The sequence below is a fragment of the Chelmon rostratus genome, chromosome 2, assembly GCF_017976325.1.
Source record: "Chelmon rostratus isolate fCheRos1 chromosome 2, fCheRos1.pri, whole genome shotgun sequence".
NCBI lineage: Eukaryota > Metazoa > Chordata > Actinopteri > Chaetodontiformes > Chaetodontidae > Chelmon > Chelmon rostratus.
This window is the reverse complement of record NC_055659.1, coordinates 22,628,178-22,645,184: the sequence shown is the minus strand read 5'-3', so window position 1 is coordinate 22,645,184 and position 17,007 is coordinate 22,628,178. Positions and strand designations below refer to the sequence as shown.

The 17,007-nt window shown below is 42.8% G+C and overlaps 2 protein-coding genes across 5 annotated transcripts; one reads left to right on the top strand and one right to left on the bottom strand.

The window, feature by feature from the left end:
• Positions 1–6,435: 6,435 nt before the first annotated feature.
• Positions 6,436–11,266, bottom strand: zbtb49 (zinc finger and BTB domain containing 49). 3 transcript variants are annotated; one of them, XM_041955183.1, is made up of 8 exons: positions 11,223–11,266; positions 10,628–10,827; positions 9,354–10,480; positions 9,195–9,241; positions 9,033–9,106; positions 8,598–8,680; positions 8,212–8,373; positions 6,436–7,580 (listed from the first exon to the last, which is right to left on the bottom strand). In XM_041955183.1, the coding sequence occupies exons 2-8, from the start codon at positions 10,777–10,779 to the stop codon at positions 6,835–6,837; spliced, it is 2,391 nt and encodes a 796-aa protein (XP_041811117.1). In that variant the 5' UTR covers positions 10,780–10,827; positions 11,223–11,266; the 3' UTR covers positions 6,436–6,834. The 3 variants fall into 3 exon arrangements, with proteins under 3 accessions (XP_041811117.1, XP_041811126.1, XP_041811135.1); XM_041955192.1 differs by having other exon boundaries at positions 11,238–11,266; XM_041955201.1 differs by lacking the exon at positions 11,223–11,266 and having other exon boundaries at positions 10,628–10,960.
• Positions 11,267–11,331: 65 nt separating this feature from the next.
• Positions 11,332–15,387, top strand: lyar (Ly1 antibody reactive homolog (mouse)). 2 transcript variants are annotated; one of them, XM_041955359.1, is made up of 9 exons: positions 11,332–11,566; positions 11,849–12,022; positions 12,151–12,265; positions 12,346–12,453; positions 12,615–12,695; positions 13,171–13,486; positions 14,022–14,075; positions 14,740–14,825; positions 14,979–15,387. In XM_041955359.1, exons 2-9 carry the CDS (start codon positions 11,901–11,903, stop codon positions 15,114–15,116), a joined length of 1,020 nt encoding a protein of 339 aa, XP_041811293.1. In that variant the 5' UTR covers positions 11,332–11,566; positions 11,849–11,900; the 3' UTR covers positions 15,117–15,387. The 2 variants fall into 2 exon arrangements, with proteins under 2 accessions (XP_041811293.1, XP_041811284.1); XM_041955350.1 differs by having other exon boundaries at positions 11,332–12,022; positions 14,979–15,386.
• The last annotated feature ends 1,620 nt before the right edge of the window (positions 15,388–17,007 follow it).

Genomic DNA, 17,007 nt, shown 5'->3' with positions numbered 1-17,007 from the left:
ATTTCCTCATCTGGAGCTCAGTGATTAGCTTAGCTTAGCATGTAGTGGAAACATGGGGGAAACAGCTAGTCTGGCTCCAAAGTTAAGAAATGTGCTCACCAGAACCTTTGAAGCTCAGTAATCAACATGCAAAACAACGATCACTGCAACATCCCGTAATGTTGTTATCAAAGAAATAATAAGTAGTGACACTAACTACCCCATAACCATAAATTAAACAATACATCAGTAAAACAGTTGTGCTTGTGTATGGATTAAACAAATTAGTGTGTTAATTGGTGATCTTTAGAAGTGCAAGAAGACCCATTGTTGATCTTTGGATAGAGCTGCCAGCATTTTGCCCCTGTTTCCCGTCCTTATGCTGTGTTAGGCTGAATGTCTCCTGGCTCTGTAGCTCCATGTTTACAGTGCAGACGTTTTAATCGTATTGCCTAATAGTCAAAGAGTCCTTTAAACAGATGTTCATTTCCTGAGCTGCTCTCTGTCCTCTGGCCAGTTGCTCGCTCCCAAACTTTGGAGTAACGTCTCAAAAGCTGCAGTCCCACAAAATAAGTTGCAGCGTTTACCCCACTGTAAACGTGACTCACTTTGTGGAGACTAACATTACGCAATCTCTACTGCCAGGAATAAGGCAGGCTCCATTCATGCATGCTCACACACACAAAGACACACACACACACACACACACACACACACACACACACACACACACACACACACAGGTGACTCTGTGTGATGATCCTTGGCTGTCTGAAAGCTGTTTTTAACCAGGTCTACTGCAAGAGCTGGGGCTTTTTGTCATCTAATGAGTTTGCCCAGGCAGAGAGAGTGAGAGAGAGACAGAGACAGAGAGAGAGAGAGACAGAGAGAGAGAGAGACAGAGAGAGAGAGAGAGAGAGAGAGAGAGAGAGAGCAAGAGAGAGAGAGAGAGAGAGAGAGAGCCTGAAACTGCACTCACGATGATGGAGAGCGAGGGGGGCTTCCCTGATTCTGCTGCACTGATGACAATTCCTTTAAAGCCGAGTGCAAACCGCTCTGACAGCGTGGCTAATTTTACAACATCTCTCCCATCGTTCCTTCGCTTTTACTCTTTCATTTTTTCCCTCCACTGTCTCTTTCCCTCCTCTCTCTCTCTCAAGCGCATACACACACACACACACACACACACACACGCACACATGCACACACACACTCCCTGCCTGAAGGGCTCTGTCCATGCGATTAGGGAATAGTTGGATCTGATTGGCTAATATTTGCACCACAGGAAATCAAAAGGATCTGAGCAAGAAGAACGGAGCCTCTCTCATGTGGTCTTCATCCTTTTAGTCAGTATCTGTTTCAGATAATGAGTCGAGGCACATCTACTGGCTTTCATGGGCGCCTCTCTTTTGACCTGACTGCACCGTTTGACATCATGAAAATATTATGCAGACAGTACACCGCTGTAAAAGATGAGGTCTTACCCTCACTGTGGCTGTGCGCCACAATGTTTTTCTTTTTTCCAGATGAGGAAAAAAATTTGTTACCATTCTTCACCAAACTGATATAACATGATCACATAAGCATTTACCTTTTCTGAACATGCTGCTACATGCTACACACGTCTGGTAAGTTTTTCTCAGGAAAAGTCTCTGACTCATAGGAGGTGACACAAGACGCCTGAGCGGCGATAGCCACCCTTGATGAACAAAAGAAATGTTCACCAAAATTTCTGTAGTGCAATAACACCAAAAAACAGAACAGAAATGTGTAAATTCACACTTTTAAGTGAGACTCTAACACTTTCTGTGTCTGATCAAATGGCCTCTCATCTCCTAAGATTCTGTTGAGTTAGGTGTTTTAATCATCATTAGGTGGCCCTAATGATAGTGAGAGTGAGTAGAACCACAATGAGGAAGAAAGACAAACTCCCCAAGATGTGTTTGCTTCTTGTTTTACTTTTGGGGGAAAAAGTACAAAAATGTATCTGGGACAAATTAAATGTAATAGAGCAGTTGCACAAATAGAGAGGTCAGCGAACTGACTTGGTTTCAGCTACAACTTATTGGCTAACATTAGCCACCAGCAGCGGGTGTAGCAGCAAAATGCCTGAGTGAGTTGAATTTAGCAAGGGTGAGTTTTATTGCTTATAAATTAAACTTTTCAGTTATAAGAGGATGATTATGTTATTTCTTGTTTACTTACATATATTACATAAGAGCTTTTAAAACAATAAAGGAATAGTTTGATCTTTTGGGAAATATGTTCTCATATGAAGCTACGGCCAGCAGTGACAAGGTGCTCGCTTGCACACCTGAAAAACATCAAAATTTTCCTGTCTGTGAGATATGATTTGAACCGGTTAAAAACAGTACCAGAGATGCCAATTAAATTACAGAGTCTATTTAAAAGAATGGATAGACAGGATAAATGTGTGGTTTGGCCTAGTTTGAGTAGTGTAGTGGAATAAACATGTCATGTTAACTTCTGCAGAAGAAGATGTGAGAACATGAAGGCCTTGTGTTCACATTTGAGACTGCTTGGCATGCATTTCGTTGGTAGACATTATTCTTTGAGTTTATAGACATTAACACAAGGTGAGATGCATTCTGGTGTTACAGGTGGAACTACTTAGATCTCCTTATCTAACCCTCAACAAGAGAGCAGATATTGTTAGTGGTCCGCAATCTCTCACCAATACGATTTAGCGCAGTCTCAGTTCTGTTTCATGCTCATCTGCTGGCTTTGGCTCTTTATCCTATTTGACAGTTTGAAGCTCAAGTAACTGTCAACACACCCATGGTGAAGAGCTGCTGCCACATTTTAAGCATGCTGGGAAATGAGAATCTACAAATAGACACAAAGCACCTGAAGGGATCTCAGATGTAGCCAATCACTGCTCAACTTTCCCTCAGTATGTTACTGTAACATTTGGAGTCTAGAAATACAACTGGTACAATAATGTGGATAGAAAACTACTGAATGTATTTGGCTGGAAAACTAACTCGCTGTTCCCTAACTGTCCCGAGCTTTCCTGTATGTGTGTGACCTGAAATGACCTTGTTTTCTAGCTTGAGGAGGGAAATGGAGAATAACCTGTCACACACTGACAGGTGTCTAAACGCATCTCAAGAAACTGAAAGTGCACTGCAGACCCAGAGAGGAACGCACCTGGGTACAGTAGCTGAAGGCCACTGTGTGTGTGTGTGTGTGTGTGTGTGGAAAATAGAGAAAGAGCATGATAGGAAGCCAAACAGTTGGAAATAAGCAGGGAGAAAGATGCAAGGTGTGACTGTGTGTGCGTATTCACATATGTTTGCAGCAGATGCATGCCTTTTAGCAGCAAGCCTCGCCACACAGATCACCTTATTGCAGTTGAACCTGATGATGGCTTCAAATTAACCCGTGAAAAGCACAATGTGGCACCATAGTCCCTGTCTAGTTATATGTGTTGCTTGAATGGCACCCTGAGAGGAAAACTGAACAGATGGAGCTAAGCAGGTAGCGTCAGAGAAGCGAGAGAAGCAGTAAGAAACAGAGTAGAGAGAGACAGCAGAGCAACAGTGGGAACAATCGCCATTCTTCTCCTCTGCTTAAGCCTCTTTCATATTGCGACACACAGAGGAATTATAGTGCAGAGACTAGGTCAGCCACTTATCCATCTCATCCAACAATGCAACACGCCGCAACTCCACAGCAATTACTGCTCGGCTGGAACCGCTGCCAGAGCACGTCCACGTATCCTGGTGCTGATGCGGTTTCAAGTGCAATAATAAAGACGATGAATGTGTGGCAGAGGAGGTGGAGGTATTCCGAAACATCCATGACATTCAAACGGCAATGGAGAGCGCTTGTTGTGTTAGTCATTGGAGAACGAAGAGATGGGGGGATGCTTTCAGTTAGACCTGTCATAGATGCACATTAATGTAAGAAAAAAAAATAGAAAAAAGAAGCAGAAATATAATTTTTTTTGACAGATGTTCGGGCAAACCCGCTCGTTCTCTGCTCCTTCTCTGCAGAGAAATGTCACAGTCGACCGCATTTGGATGGATTCATACATTTCACACTCGCTTGTTAATTAAACCTATCCTCATATGCCTGTACCAACACAAAGCAATGAAACATGATTAGATACCGAAACAAAAGACGAGCTTTGGAAATGTTTCTGGGTAAAATGGCATTAGCCCTGGTCTCATTCTGCACCACTTAGACAGCGTACATAATCGGGATTAACTTTAGCATGATGGAGAGAGGGAGGAAGGGAGAGAGAGAGGGTCATGGAAAGACAGAATTCCCCCTCAAAGTCATCCATCCTGGCGACAGATAGCAACACTGCCGTAGTGATTACCATGCAATGAATGCACAAGAAGCACTTTAGTTTCCATGCTGACTAGAATTGTTTTATTTCTATCAAAACCCACAATATTTCTTTAGTCCAGACGTGCCTGAAGGTCCAGATGAAAATAAATATCTGAATACTATATAAGGTGTGCAAAAGATTTTGTGTGATAAGCTTCCAGATTGTTGGTCATTTCAATCCGATGCAGACGTGCTGGTTTCAACAGTTATGGTATGAAATAGATAAGGGTGATATGTCTTACTTTGTATCGCACGTGTAACAGACATGGAGCATTATTTCCCCTCATCTACTAACATTACAATGATAAGTGCTTGACTTTTAATTTGTACGTAGCAAGGAAAATGTTGTTATGTTTACTACTGCTGGGGTCTGCTGGGGAGACCTGAAGTTGCTGATTTAGCTGTGTGTGGATAATGAATGTGAGAGCGCGTGGAAGGAAATGGTTCTTTAGCCTGATTGCTGTGGCGTACATGGTGGGAAGGTTGGCGCCACTAACAAACCTCCAGCGTTGTCATCTTGGCCTTGGAGACTACAATATTTTAAAACTGGTGCTGGTGGAGGTGAACAGTTTTACCAGGTAGGGAGGGGCTAATGAAACAGTGGTATTGGGTGTTAAAGCCATACTAGAGACTACAATCAGATTATGTCAGTCTTTGATTTTGAGCATTAATTTTTTAAATCTGTCTTTCATGGAAACGCTGGAGTTGCTACTGTTTTAAGGCTTCTTCTAACAAGACCGCCTCCCCGCTATTACATCAGCTGTCATGGAGGATATGTGAGAAGTGGCTTTTGCTATGATGAAGACTGCAAATCTTCATACACAGTGTTGTTATTGGTGCCTGATGAAGATCAGCACAGTTCTCTGATACTTTTTCCTGTTGCTTTTTGCATCCAAGTCGTGAAGGACAGAAGGCTTTCCTTCACACTCACACTAAGTGAGAACGTGCTCAAGCTCACCAGGCTTTGAATAATTTTTCAGCGTGGTGTGAACACACACACACACACACACACACACACACACAGAGCAAGAGAGTCATGTTCCCAACACATTTGGAGACATTACATAGACTTACACTTCGTGGAGACTTACCCTAACAATAACCATAACCACTATTTACCCTTAACCCAAGTCTTTTTGCATTTGTCCCCATAAGGAGTCCCCACAGTGCGACTGCGTAGAGCAATACATATACAAGTACACACACGCACACGCAAACGCACACACAAATAAGCTCCTCTCAGGGTGTGAAGCATCAGGGGTCAAGTGCACTTTCTTACCCAGAGTCCCTGTCTCTTGTCCATCAGTGGTTGGAGAACTGATGTAAAGGAAGGGGAATAAACACCATGATGACACTTATCCTATGCGTTGCCATGCAACTAATCCAGCAGGCATGATTCTGTATGTTGTGACGATGGTGGCCAATTATCAGCTGCCTATCTTGTAGTGAATTCTGCCTACTCGGTGCACTGTTTACAAGCCTCACACGCTGCACAGTGCTTACCGGGTGCGTGGAGAGTGTGAATCTGACTGGTTACAGCTATGTCATTAACACGCTCAGCCTTTTATAAAAACACAGATCCACACCATAAGCAACGTTCACTCATGCACTTGGTCAGAGTGGACAGGCATTTCATAATACGCAGAATTTGCCGGTGGCAACTTTTGTGTCCTGCGTGGGATGATTTATACCTTGTATCAAGTGTTGTCACCAAGCCTATAACACGATCTGAGGTTTTCTGCCCAAATCTTGGCTAAAATGTAGCACCTGGTTTCTAGCTCCCTCTGTAGTTTATCTGACAGCATGACACTTTACAACTGTTGGATGACTGCTCAGTGAAACCCCCCAGAACAAACCTGAGGACATGATTCACACAAGGTTGAAAAGCACCTGAGCAGTTTTTCACAACCTAATTAAAGCCTGTTCAATGCATGTTAAACCTGGTGGGTCAAGTGACTGATGGTCGTTTTTGAACAGGCCACCCAGGTAAGTCATTAAAAAAACATCAAATACTGAGTTAAATATCTTAGGCATTTGTCCCACATTGTGAACACGTGGAAAAGTAAAAATGATGTGACGAGAAATGTTTTCTAGTACATAACAACACATTAAATAGGATGTGCACCTTTTATTCCTATATGAATATACAGTATAGTACACTGAGATTTGACACTGACAGTTGAAAATAGATCTGCATGTTTACAGTTCAGTGCAATATATACAGACACACCACGAAAGCATCACCCTCTGAAGCTTTAAGAGGAGCACAACAGCAGTTTTCATCCATCTACTGTCAGACAAAAGTAGATTCCTGGAAGCACTAGGAAGCACTTTCACCTCATATTTGCTTCATCAAAGAAGCTGCCATTCTTCCGTCACATGTCAGTTTTAACCAATCAAGAGCCAGGTGGTGAAAATCTAAATCAACAAAGTAAACATGAGAGAAAAGTGCTCTGAACTGGCTATTCTGTGCTTAACTGAAGACCGTGCCACACTTTACTGCTCCATGTCATTATCATTCTGCAGAGTTTTCATTGCCAGGCCCCACAGAGTTACACTGGAGATAAACTGGCCCTCACTGGACCTGGAGGACCCACTACTGGGCCTGCTAGAAGATGTAAGGGAACTGCAGTGATTATCTGAGGGGGGCAGGTAGGGCCTCCCCACCAGACTTCTGCCCATCTCCACTGACATATTCCCATTCTCCACATACGGACCATACACAGCCTCCTGAGGCAGTTGGTGTTTGGCCAGCTTCATGTGGTCTGTGGCAGTCAGGGCTGCACTTCTCTCCTGGTGGCTGGATGAAAGGAGGTGATGGGGTACCAGCGAGCGCAGCTCTGGAAGAGGGGTGGGGGTAGAAGCTGGGCTGAGATGCATGCTGGGAGGTGGAGTCTCTATGTGTGGTGTTGGTTGTGTTGGTGAAGTTGGAGGCGGTGAGGGTTTCTCTAACCCCGCATGGGGCATCATGCTGGGGAAATGCTGCTCACTGGCCGCAGCAGGACGTTTACTGTGGCTGCTGGGTTTGGGGAACGAGGCCGCTCCATCCGAGCTACGAGGTGGGTCAGAGCTGTCGGTGACCGGGCTGTCGGGTGGAGCCCCCTTGCAGTGCATGTTGCTGTGCCTCCTCAGCATGGCGGAGCGGGTAAAGCTCTTCCCACAGGCATTACAGATGTAGGGTTTCTCTCCAGTGTGCGAGCGTATGTGACGCTGCAGGTCCCCTGAGCCGATGAAGCACTTCCCTACATTAATTAACGACATTTATTGAGGGGAAAAAACATTGTGAATTAGTTGTAATACATACTGAATAAAAAAACACTTAAAAAATACTGAAATACCTACAACTAGGTTACGTTTTACGGCATTCACCATGTGTTCTCATACAATTTTATGCCTTCATTTTTGTCTGTCTCTTTTTTTCTTTTAGGTTGTGCCAAATAAAAATTCCTAAGGGACTGATTCATCAAAGGTCAAAACCATTATTGACCACATAAAAAATAACACAACAAATGAATAAATAATAAACCAAAGCCAAATAGCAGTCAAAACTTGCTCATGTGGTGTGATCAGTGAAAAGGTTAATCATGGTGTAGATGGGTCCATCATGTGTATTTAAAGCGACGGGAAATGGAAGTGGATTATCTTGCACCAGGTTTGATTTCTTTCAATATAAAGTGGAATATTGTTTTAATTATCATTTTTACTTGAAAAATAACTTACGTGACTTTTCCATCAATTATTTAAATAGTTGCTGATTAATTCTCGGTCAACTGGCTAATTGTTTCAGGCCTAGAATAACAGTGCTCTCTGCAACTATGTCTACAGAGGAATCAATATGAAAAAACTTCCAACATGACAGGGACTGTTCCTTACCACAGGTGGCACAGCTGTGTGGCTTTTCCCCAATGTGACGGGCCTTGTGCTTCAGAAGCTTTCTGTGCGTGTTGAAGGATTTCCCACACTGGTCACATGTGAATGTCTTGTCTGTGGCATGAGTCCTCTTGTGCTCCTTGAGATTGCTCAAGTTGTTAAATCCTGAGCAACAAGACAAGTAGAGCAAAAAAATAAAACAAACAGCCTTCTAAACACAAAATGTGTCCCAAGCTTCCAGCTGCCTCTGTGACCTAAGCAGCTCACGCTACTATCAATAATTTGTAAAAGTTCAACTTAAGAACGAGACCACTACGTAAGAACTACATATAGATGATGGATTAAGGAAATAATTAAGGAAATTGCTTCTGTTTAGAACAGTTATTTACCTCGACCACATATATCACACAGATGTGGCTTCTCTCCTGTGTGGACCACTTTGTGACGATGGACATCTCCTGATGCAGTGAAGCTGGAAAACAGAGACAACTATTCAATTTATAGGTAACTGTAGGGGCCATTAGGGCTGTGTAACATAGGGAAAATATCACATCACTGGGGCCTAAACTCAGGTATAGTCTTTTCTTATCCAGTCAGTGAGTCATAACCACAAATTCTTTATTACTATCTCAATATATGCAGTTAAGACAGTATTATAAAAATGCTTAATTATTATTGGTATACACTACATACTGCAAAGCTTTGGAAACTATCAAGCAATTTGTCTTCATAGACACAGAAACCTACAATAAGCAGCAAACCAGCAAAATCATGCCTATCAAGAAATATAAATGAGGAAAAAGCATACATGGAATGTACTTCACCTTTTACCACATAACTCACAGATGTACGGTTTCTCTCCAGAATGTCGCCGCAAATGTGTCTGTAAATTCCCAGCCTGCAAAACAAAATCAGTTGGATATGTCAGTATAATTTTCCCATCTAGGAATAACTGTGGCAAATCAGGACAATACATCAGACGATACCTGTGAGAAGTTTCTCCCACAGACATTACACTGAAAGGGCTTCTCACCTGCAATGAAATATGTACGTTTGTCTGACAATTGTATTGCAATTAAATAACAATCATTACCGAAGCATATTATTATAGAACATATGCGATTATAAGGAAATGCAGGAAATACCAGTATGTGAGCGCTTGTGCAGCTCCAGGTTGCTCGGGTGTTTGAAGATCTTCCCACACACCTCACAGCAGTACTGCTTGTGTCCTGTCTGCTGCGGTGGCTCTGGCACAGTCTTCAGATTTTGCTCTTCTTGGTTCACAGGTGGAGGACTGGGAAGTTGTGCATCTGTTGGCGTCTCTGGAACCTCCTCCCTGTCTGCGTTGAGGCCCTCAACAGGAGCTTCTGAAGCTCCAGTCTGGACCACAGACTCTTCTTGGTGACTCTCTTTGGGACAGCTGAGGACGGGTTCACTGACTGATTCAGCAAACATCTCCTCCAAAGCCTTCTGAGATCGGAGGTAGTTGTACTTCTTCAGGTACACAGCCTTCTTTGGACGCACTGGCTTGTTAAGTATGGAGTCTGCTGAGTTAGAGCTGGGAGTGTTTAAACTATCAGAGGGTGTTAAAGAGGAGACAGGGTTCTTTTCAGCTGCCACAGATGTGCAGGGAGGACTGGGCTGAACTGTGTTTCCTGAGCAAACAGGAGTGTGGCTGCCTCCCTGGCTGACCCCGAGCTGACACTGCTGCTCCTCCACCAGCACCAAAGGACCTGGGCCTTGATTTGACGCTGCATTATTAGTCTGAATGGCACTTTGTTTGAAGTACTGCTTACTGTAGAAGTTACGGAGCTTGTAACCATGGACAAGCTGTTTTTCAACAGGCGCCTGAGTGCTGCTAGCTGCGTCACAGTTTGAGCTGCTATTAGACACAGCAACAGGCATCCTTTTGTTGTGGTCCATGTCACTGCTGAAGCCAGGCCTCTGGGTTTCAGAGGAACAGTTGAGGTCAACATCATGAGGAAGACTGCTCCCCAAGAGGCAGTCATGCTCAGAGCTCAGCATGCCTGGGAGAGAAAATGATGGGATTTCCACTGGTGCAGGACAAGGCTTGAGGAACGCATTACACATGCTCTGAATGTTTGGAACCTGCAAACACTGAGCAATGTCCAGGAGTGCTTGGACATTATCTTGGTTGATGTCAAGATGAGAGGTGTACATGTAGTCCAATATTTGGCCGATGCCACTGACATCCTGGATGACCAAATTGAACACCTCATTCTTCTGACTGGGGGAATTTTGGAATAAAGACCTGGAAAGATCAAAGTAGTAGTTTTGACACAGTGTTACTCTAAAACAGCAGAGTATGTTTACTTAGCTAAGTGACAAGGATGCAAATATGCCATTGATTCAATGTGTTCACTGTCACTGCATTAAATATGTAAAGACATAAAGGCACCTGAAATAGGAGCTGAAAGCAGCCAGGACATTTTTGTGAGCTTTGAAGCAGACACCCTTGACCATCAGCATGCAGTCACAGAGCAGCCCCTGAATCCTCTGCTCCTGGAGCTGCTGCAGCAGGTAGGAGCTGTGGCTGGACAGGGTGTCCATGATCACTCAGCTGCTGGACCACTCAGCTCCAACTTCTCCATCAAAAAGCTACCCATGGGGATACATGTCAAAAACAACAAATGCCTTATTAGGGAGATGTTAGTTAATTATTCCTCTGGTTAGCTAGTCGTTGAAATGCAACCAGATTAAAAGTGATGCAAGCGAGTGCTGGCAACACTGTTAAGATGGTAACATTCATACAGTACATATGATTTAACAACCGCGCAGAATCCAGTGTGGCTGTGCTACGAGACCACCCATGCAAAAATTGGACGAAAAACTGCTAATAGGCTAACTGCAAAGCTATGCTAATCAACCACAAGTGGTACGTGGTGTGAATCGTGAAGCGCCGAATCCCTCAAAATGACATTTTCTACCGGGAATGTAAGTCCTAAATAATGCTAGCTCAGCAACGTTGGTCATACAATATAAGTTAAACATACATCTGAGGTGTCCACCTTTTATATGGATGATGGGTCACTTTTCGAGTGCAACAACAACGCGTCACTTCCTAGTACAACCCGTATTTCGCGCAGCCCGAACACGAAACAGATAACATGATGAAGGATTGTTTTAAGAAGCAGAGGCAGAGTAATATATTACTATATGTAAGTTGTCAGGTTAGTGTAGCTAGCGGCCATGCGTAACGTCGCTATACGCATTTAGCTCTTGTATGCCAAAAAGTAGGAAGAAAAGGCTTTGAACAAGATTCGTTGCCACTCTGCTCGGAACTTCTGTTCGGGTGCATTTTCACACGGAAGACTATTAATGTAGCTGCCTGATGTCGGTGAGGTCACGTGTGTTTTGAAAAGTTTATACGCATGGAACAGAAACAAAACGAGTTTCACGCCGCGGCTCACAGCATTTGAACGTGTCGATAAATCCTCCACTGCTTCCAGCCTTTGGTTTATTTTAAGACTTGCTAGGTTTTTGGCAACGTTAGCTATCTTTTTTGGCTAACATTATCTTGTAACTTCCTGACGCTGTGGACAGTAGGGGCTCGATTTCGCACGAGGATTGAACCGATTTCGGTTTATACGTTAATTTCAGTTACACGTTGTGTTAGCAGATTCGGTTGAATCCGAGTTGTGCAGCGTGGTCAAGCAGACGTGTCGTTAAAAATGGTGTTCTTCACCTGCAACGGCTGTGGTGAATCCCTGAAAAAGGCTCAGGTTGATAAACACGTGAACATGTGCCGGGGCTGCCAGGTCCTGTCCTGCATCGATTGTGGAAAAGACTTTTGGTAATGATCGAGTGGCTACTGTACTCTTCTGTTTAGCTAACATCGGCTAGCTAGATAACCTCATAGCATCAGTCACCAAGCTCTCAGTGCTCCATATGTGCAATGGCATCTCTGTATATGTTGAACAGGGGTGATGACTACAAGAACCACATTAAATGTATCAGTGAAGATCAGAAGTATGGAGGCAAAGGTTACGAGGCCAAGGCAAACAAAGGAGATGTGAAACAGCAGCAGTGGATACAGGTAGCATGTAGTGAAACGATGCTCATCGATGTAAACGTGTCAGTAAGTTTTTTCCTAACTCGACATTTCTTCCCCTATAGAGGGTCCACGAAGCCATGAACAAACCTGGAGTCAGTGCGAAGCTAAAGGATGTGCTCAAACAAGTCAGTACGTATGATAACGTCCCAAGAAAGAAGGCAAAGTTTCAGGTTGGTTTCACCTTAGATTGTGCTAATAATTTGATGTCAAACTGTGTGTGTGTGTGTGTGTGTTGATGTTGATGTTGATGGTGTTGTTGCTGTAGTAGTAGTAGTAGTAGGCGCTTGCATGCATAACCTAATTCATTTTCATTTTTTGTCCTTCTCCTTAGAACTGGATGAGAAACAGTCTTAAAATAGCTAACACCAATCTTCATGAGGAAGTGTGGGACATCCTCGCTGCAGCTGACAGTGTAAGTTACTCTGCTTAAACGCACTTTCATTGTGTTTGTTTAACTGCATTCCTTTAAGTGTTAGAGCAGACAAGTTGAAAAAGTGGTTGTAATTTATTTAGTTCAAATGCAAAGGAATTAAATTCAATAGTTAATGGCTCTCAGTGTTTCTGAATGAAGTACAATAGAAACATGCCACTGTTATTTACTTGATCTTAAGTTAATGCCATATCTATATATCTAATGTCATATCTAGGTTATTGGAGCAATTTTTCAATTTCTAAATGCAAATGTTTCCACTTAAATAATTTCCCCAAGGTTAACGCATGTATTAGCTATGTATGTAGTTCTGCTCCAGTAGTTGTGAGATTAAAAGAAAGCATTGCATGCTCCTTTATACCATTTTCCTTCTGCTGTCTGCTTGTAATAAATTCTTTCGTAAGTTCTGCATGTTTTCAATGTCCCTGACTTTCATTACCCATTCATAATCATACAGCCTCCCGAGGCCCCCCAGGAGACTGCAGAAGCTAAACAGACCGTGGCTGAAGTCACAGCGGATACTAATGGAAATGGAAAGCAGAACGGCCATCCAAATGGCGAGAAGAAGAAACTGAACAAACGGGAGCGTAAAGAAGCCCGTCAGCAGAAGAATGGGAAGGCTGTGAAAGGTGCTGAAAAGACAGAGGAAGAGGAGGCAGGCAAAAAGAAAAAAAAAGACAGAAAAAGGAAGCACAGCTGTGAGGAAGATGGAGATGAAGAGCAGAACAGACACAGTGCTGAAAATGAGACGTCCAGCAAGAAAAAAAAGACAAGTAAGACAGTTTTCCAAATGTCTGCCTGCAATCTGTTTCTGGATGCTGTTCACCTCACAGTAATATCTAATCTGCCGCAGTGTTTTTATTTCTCAGTATTCTTATTAACAGCGGTGCAACTTTGTGTCTTTTAATAAAAGCTAATAAAGCCTTGCTTCACTGGTATGAAAATATGAAATGAGTAAACAGTATCTTTTTATTAGATTTTATAATTACATACGTTTAGCTCAGGGGTCGGCAACCTGCGGCTCCGGAGCAGCATGCGTCTCTTTCATCCCTCTGATGCAGCTCCCTGTGGCTTTTGAAAATAATTAATGAGTAATTAATTAAAATGTATTTTATTTTAGTTCATTTGTTTTCAAAATAAACATCACGCACACCTCACAGATGACAGCTTACGATCCTGTGTAAAGGCGAAGGTGACGGCATACAGCCCTGATGTGCAGGCGCTGTGCACAAATAGCCCTTTGAGTGGTAAAGGTTGTCAGCCCCTGGTTTAGCTGAATATATAACTGTTCTATTACCTTTCTTTCAGTTGACCAAGCTGCAGAGGAGACTGAGGAGACTGAGGATCAAGCCGTTCCCAAAGGTCTGATGGTTTGCTTCATGACTTTGATTGAGACCTTTTAGAAAATATCTAATGATGTAAAATAATAATGCCACCAGGGGTCAGTGTTGTTTTGTTTTGTTGCCAGTGAGGAAATGGATCCCTATGAGGTGTTCCTCATGCATTGTACTGCCCAGCTCAACTTGAACCTACTTGCTTTTTTCGCTTTCCACTGGCAAAAGTTTGTACCTGGTGTTTTTTTTGGTATCACCTCAGTTGAGTTTGCAAGGGAGATGAACACACTTCAGACCACTGGTCAGAGAATCATCAGTTAGGCTACACGGAGTAAACAGAGTTATCTTGTCTTGAGATCTTGCTGCTTTCAGCCTTTCCTGAAACAAAGTTTGCCTCCTTGCTGTGACAAACAGCCACAGACAGAGAATCAATAGCGCCATCCCTCCTTATCCTCCATTCTTCCTGTATTTGTGTCGCGTTGAAGATGAAGTCACAGCAGTTTCACGCTCCATGGCTGTGAGCTAAGACTCTCACCTGCCTTGATGGGATTCTATCTGCAGTGAAAACAAAAATTGGGAAAATAACTGCCACCAAAACGAGTAGAGCCGAGCCGTACCATGCAGTGGAAACGCGGCTCTAGTGAATATTCTCCCCCACTAGCAGCTAATTTATGTTTCTCATTAACTTTCAGGCAAATTTAACTGGAAGGGAAATATCAAGGCAGTACTGAGAGAATCACCTGACCAGGAACTGCCAGTAAAGAAACTCAGGAAGAAGGTGAGGCATAAAGTGATTTAATTACTCTGTGGACTCTGTAGTTCTTTGTTTGCACACAATCCCATTCAACTCTGAAACCCAGCATGCTGTTCCTGTAAATAGTATTTAAAATTTGGTCCAATATGATGTTAAGAGCTTGTTCCTCTTTTACAGGTTTTGGCAGCGTACTACTCTTTCACTGGTGAGAGAAATTTTAAAACCGAGGAGGATGTGCTAGCACTTTTCAACAAGAAGATCAACAACAATCCCAAATTTAAAGTCTTGAAAGACAGAGTTAGACTTTTAAAGTAGATGTGTTTGTCTCACCTGTCTGGCATGAAATGTATGTTGTCCATAGACTTAAAAAAATGTAAAGGCTAATGTTGTCTGTCATCCTCTGTTGGATGTTTTTATACAGGTGACATAATCTCTGAGATTAAATAATTTTATAACTGAATTACGTGTCCTGTTCCTGTTCAGTTGTTTTGCCAATTGCAGTGGTTAAATCAGCATGAGGAAGACTTTTACAAATTACCTTACGACTTGTCAGTGTTGTTTAATGTATAAAATGACAATTGTGACAGACGGCTGCTCTGTTCCACATTCCAAGCCCACAGTAAGGCTGGGAAATGGCACCTTATCTGTGGGATTGGATGTTGGAGTGGGGGAAGGGAAACGGGAGAGGTGCACCTGAGGTGAATTTGACTCTCACACGGGACGAAGCTAATGCACATTCCTCGGCACCCCGAACGGGGTTCACTTGGCCAGGGACACAGAAGCTCCATAGAAGCAAGACGCTTGGTGTCAGCCTCAGGTGAAGTTTTAATGCTGTCTGATTTTCCACCGCTAGAATGAGCAGCCTCTTTACCCCGTGTATACACACACACACACACACACACACGAGGAGCTACAGGAGGAAATGTGCCCAGCTTTATGAAGCTCTGCTAATCCCAGTAGGTTTAACACAGATGCTCATTCATCACACTGCTTACCTGTAATTGTATATTGCATACTTTGGGTATTAGTCAAGCTGTTACTCGAGTTGTCTAGTATTGAAATAGTGTTTTCTAGTCCTCAGTGGGACCCAATATTGCTTAGTGCTTTTGTTTTAATCTAGACCCCACAGGACACTCAGAAAAACTAAGCCTGTCTTTACTACTGCAAGACAGCAGATCGACATCGTATTTATGTGACATTAGATACTGCAGGATTAGTGTGGCCACATGTTTTATACAGAGCAGTTTCATCCCTGAACTTTGGTCTTGGTTGCAGCCATAGCTATCTGAACAATGTCATTTTTCCAGTAAGTAGGTACCATGTGTTTTAGAGCGAGAGTATGTGATTTTGAAAGAAGAAATACCACATTTTTTTCCTCACAAATTAAACATTTAATTCATAAGTAATGAAACATAATCTTGCTCATGTGAATTTCACTACAGGTAGCTGGAATGACCATTAGCTTCTAGTGCTACTGTTAGCTATGGCAAGCTTGAGATCGATGGGTAACTGGCATTATTCAGCCAGTCTGCTGACTTGATCCTTTTCTATTTGTGCCACTGTTATGTTTGATAATTTTATTTTTTTCTTAAATTGTCAGTCAAGTAATAAAATGCACCCTTGCTTAATGTAATACACGTGGGTTTACAGCCTTTATTCGCTCTGGTATGACCAGTTTCTTCTAGTGGCTATAGCAAAGCTTAGATGCTGTGCTAACATTATTCAGGTTGTTTGCTGTCTCTATAACTCTTCTCTGCTTATTTCAAACACATGCTACATCTTAACTGTTATCCTGTAATTGCCACCTATGGCCACTGTGTTCAGCAGAAGTTCAGTCTTACATGTTTTTATTACACAGAAAACCCTGTACAGCAGTGAGTACTCCTATAGAATGTTGCTTGTGCTGTTGTAAAGGGGTGGTACACATGACCAGTTATTTCTTCTCCCACTAATCCCCAGAGTAAGAACCAGACTTCTAAAAGATGGCATCAGAGTATTGGGTAACACTCCTATCTGGTGCATCCGCACAGGAACAAGAAATTCTCGTGGATGCAAAGTTTTTGTGTTAGTGAGCAAAACCTCACTTGTTTTCCCTGACTGCATGGCAGAGAGGTTCATTTACCTCATTTCAACAAGGGTATTTGAATGTTAGGAGTATAATGCAACACTGTCCAGCTGTACCACAAATTACAGGCTCCAACAAAAC